The sequence below is a fragment of the Anarrhichthys ocellatus genome, unplaced genomic scaffold (assembly GCF_004355925.1).
Source record: "Anarrhichthys ocellatus isolate YVR2014 unplaced genomic scaffold, GSC_Weel_1.0 scaffold4300, whole genome shotgun sequence".
Taxonomy (NCBI): Eukaryota; Metazoa; Chordata; class Actinopteri; order Perciformes; family Anarhichadidae; genus Anarrhichthys; species Anarrhichthys ocellatus.
The window spans coordinates 1,719-4,599 of record NW_022284274.1 but is presented as its reverse complement, the minus strand read 5'-3'; the positions used below and the strand labels follow the sequence as shown (position 1 = coordinate 4,599).

Sequence of the window (2,881 nt, the reverse complement as noted above, 5' to 3'; positions counted from 1 at the left end):
GACGTCACAATCTGAATTTCAAAACGTACAGACGCAAATAATTCATAAATAAGACGATCACATTCCGCCGGTAGAAATGGATCCTGCGCTTATAAGCAGAACACAGGACACAGTTTGTTAACAGACTACAGAGAGAAACACCTCTACAGTGGTGATTACTGTGTGTCTTTATTAGTGACGCAACTGAGGAAAGGACGTCTCATGTCTCTTAAAACATATTTCCTCGTTCCTCTCTCCTCGCATGGTTTCCTCCATGCATCCTTGGTGGGAGGGACTAAGACGCAAGAAAGGACCCAAGTGAGGGAAACGGGGATGCAATTAAGAGACTTGGGATGTACCCCCTGTCTCTCCTCTCCTTGTAATTACTTACTATTATCAGCTGATTGGGGGTGTGCACTTTTAACTAACCAACCAGATTCGTCCCACCGTTCCCTTCGGCCAATCAGATCGTTGCTGTCAAACTTTAAAGTGTTCTCCTCTCTGCTGCTGTCAGTTGTCATTTCAGCCTTAAGCAGATGCGACCCGCCTCCACCCCAGTCACCTCCAGTCAGCATCACAGCCATGATCCTGATCATCATCATGGCAACAACTCCTTTCACCACCACCACCAGTGTCTGGACTCCAGGGGGGATTAGGCCTATTGGACCTCAGTATCCCTACCCTCGGTGACAGTACTTCAGGATGGAGTCCAATCGCCAAAGACTTTGCACTTTTCATATTTGATGCATGTATAATAAATCATTGTTAAATTATAAAACAAGTCTCTCCTGATTGAAATATTATTACCACATAATAAAAGCGCATACAGAAGGATATTACAAAAAAAGAAGAACACAATTGGGGTTGGTTCAGCGCTTTTCTTTGGTCTGGGACCAAAACGAGATAAACACATAAAAAAAAAAGACCGCATGAACAAAACAATAAGAATACATACTGTATATTAGCGCTTACCTCTCGTTGTGTCTTGGAGGCAGCTTTTCAGATATGCATCTCTGAGATGCTGTCGAGTAGGTAATGTTTCAATGCCATGAACTACAGTAACTCAATTCTATCCACCTCATTGTATTGGGATGGCAGCAGCCATGCAAAAAGCAATATAAATAATATAAAGAACAAACATTTGTGAAAATGATCTCCAGTTAAACTTGTGATAGGTCACAATGCTCAACAATCTTCTCCTTGGCCCCTTAAAAAATGTAATGTCTACCTTTACTATACATGAAACTACATGCACAACCACACAATCCAAGCTTCCTGTCACTGCAGACCTCACAAATATATCAGCCAACTGCATCTTGACACCTTCTCAGCAACGAAGTGTGAAAGACACAGAGTGTAGAGTTTCGATGTGAGCAATCACTTTCAACCCCAGTACCAGCTGATCAGATCATCAAAAGCTTGGTACTCCTTGTGATTTTGTAAGTATCTACACGTTTTGCAGGCATGTTCTCTTCCGAACTGAGACTGTTTAACTTTAAAGATGCTTCTCCAGTTAAAGAATCGCATGTACTCAGCGTTATTTTGGTCAAAGTAAAGTAGCCGCTCTGCCAACTTCTGTGGAGAAGAAAAGTCATCGACATGAATGAAAGAATCAGGTGGGGCATGGTCCTCATAATTTTGTGTTGGAGGGCCCAGAACTACGGGTACACTTCCCCAAAGTAAAGGATTGTAGAACTTCTCTGTGATGTAGTCTTCGAAGATGGAGTTTTCAAAGGAGAGGTAGAATTTACAATGAGAAAGTATTTTTGGATAGTCTTCGTTGCTTAGATGATGACCAAAGGCTTGTCCATAAGTATGAATCTTGACGTATTTCTTCAGTTCATTGTAGTACTGGACCCTCTTTTGCTGCCCGGCCCAGTTGCTCACAATCCAACACACCAACTTGTCCTTTGCCGGCAATTTGAAACTCTTATCTTCAGATGTCACTGGCAGCAGATACCCATAAGGCACTTGAATATTTGAATCACGGCGATAGTTGCATGTCAAGTTGAATACTCGATTAAGACCAAGATTTCGAGGTGAGTTTGCGGGTGACTCCATATTTAACCACACCCATTTCTGAAAACTGGGACGTGGCATTTTGGGCAAGTTTTCTAAATTTCCATTTATGTCCCTGTGATGGAAGATAATCCCGTGGGCTTTTTGGTAAAGCGTCTTGTCATCTGTTAAGTAGCATCTTTTGATATCAAAAATGTTGCAGTCGAGCTCAAATCTGGAGCCAAATGGCCACATCCAGATCAGCACAATAGTGTCATTCTCAGCGTCCAGCTTTGTAACACTTTTGGGGTTTGGGTGATGGATCTGTGCTTTATCTCCACACAGAAACGCAGGACAAAACTGACTGTCTTTTCCAAAATCTAGGTACTTGATGTCAGGCCTGTACGTGATAAAAATGCCGATAAAGCACAACATCACCAGACTGCCGAAGAGAAACGGATGCAGAGAAGTCCACTGGCAGGCCGAGCGGGACATGGTTCACCTTTGGAGAGAGAATGGATCCATTGATTGGAGACAGGACATTTGAATAGACAATGCATTGAGTTGTCTGACTGTAAGCCAGTGATTTGCGATACAATAAGTTATGTAAACACAAGTTGTCATTACCGCTAGAATTTCCAAAACTCAAAACATGTAAAATCACAAAGTCACTGAAATTCTATTTAATTTTCTGGCATCGAACGAAACGTTAAATTATCAGTACATTTACGGAGGGAAGTACAAGTTTGATGTATTGTATTTCCCCATTGTAAAGCTTGTTCTACCTAAATACGCAAAATCTATCTCACAACACATGCGAAAGATTATCGTTCATCTGTTACATACTTTAAATCTAGCAGACTATAACTGAAAGTGACACGTCCCTGTTTTCAGAATTGGGTGT

General features: G+C 41.7%; 1 protein-coding gene across 1 annotated transcript; it reads right to left on the bottom strand.

Moving 5' to 3' along the window:
* Positions 1–711: 711 nt before the first annotated feature.
* On the bottom strand, positions 712–2,871 carry LOC116379428 (alpha-(1,3)-fucosyltransferase 9-like). Its single transcript, XM_031841386.1, has one exon. The coding sequence runs from the start codon at positions 2,470–2,472 to the stop codon at positions 1,363–1,365; it is 1,110 nt and encodes a 369-aa protein (XP_031697246.1). The 5' UTR covers positions 2,473–2,871; the 3' UTR covers positions 712–1,362.
* Positions 2,872–2,881: the final 10 nt, after the last annotated feature.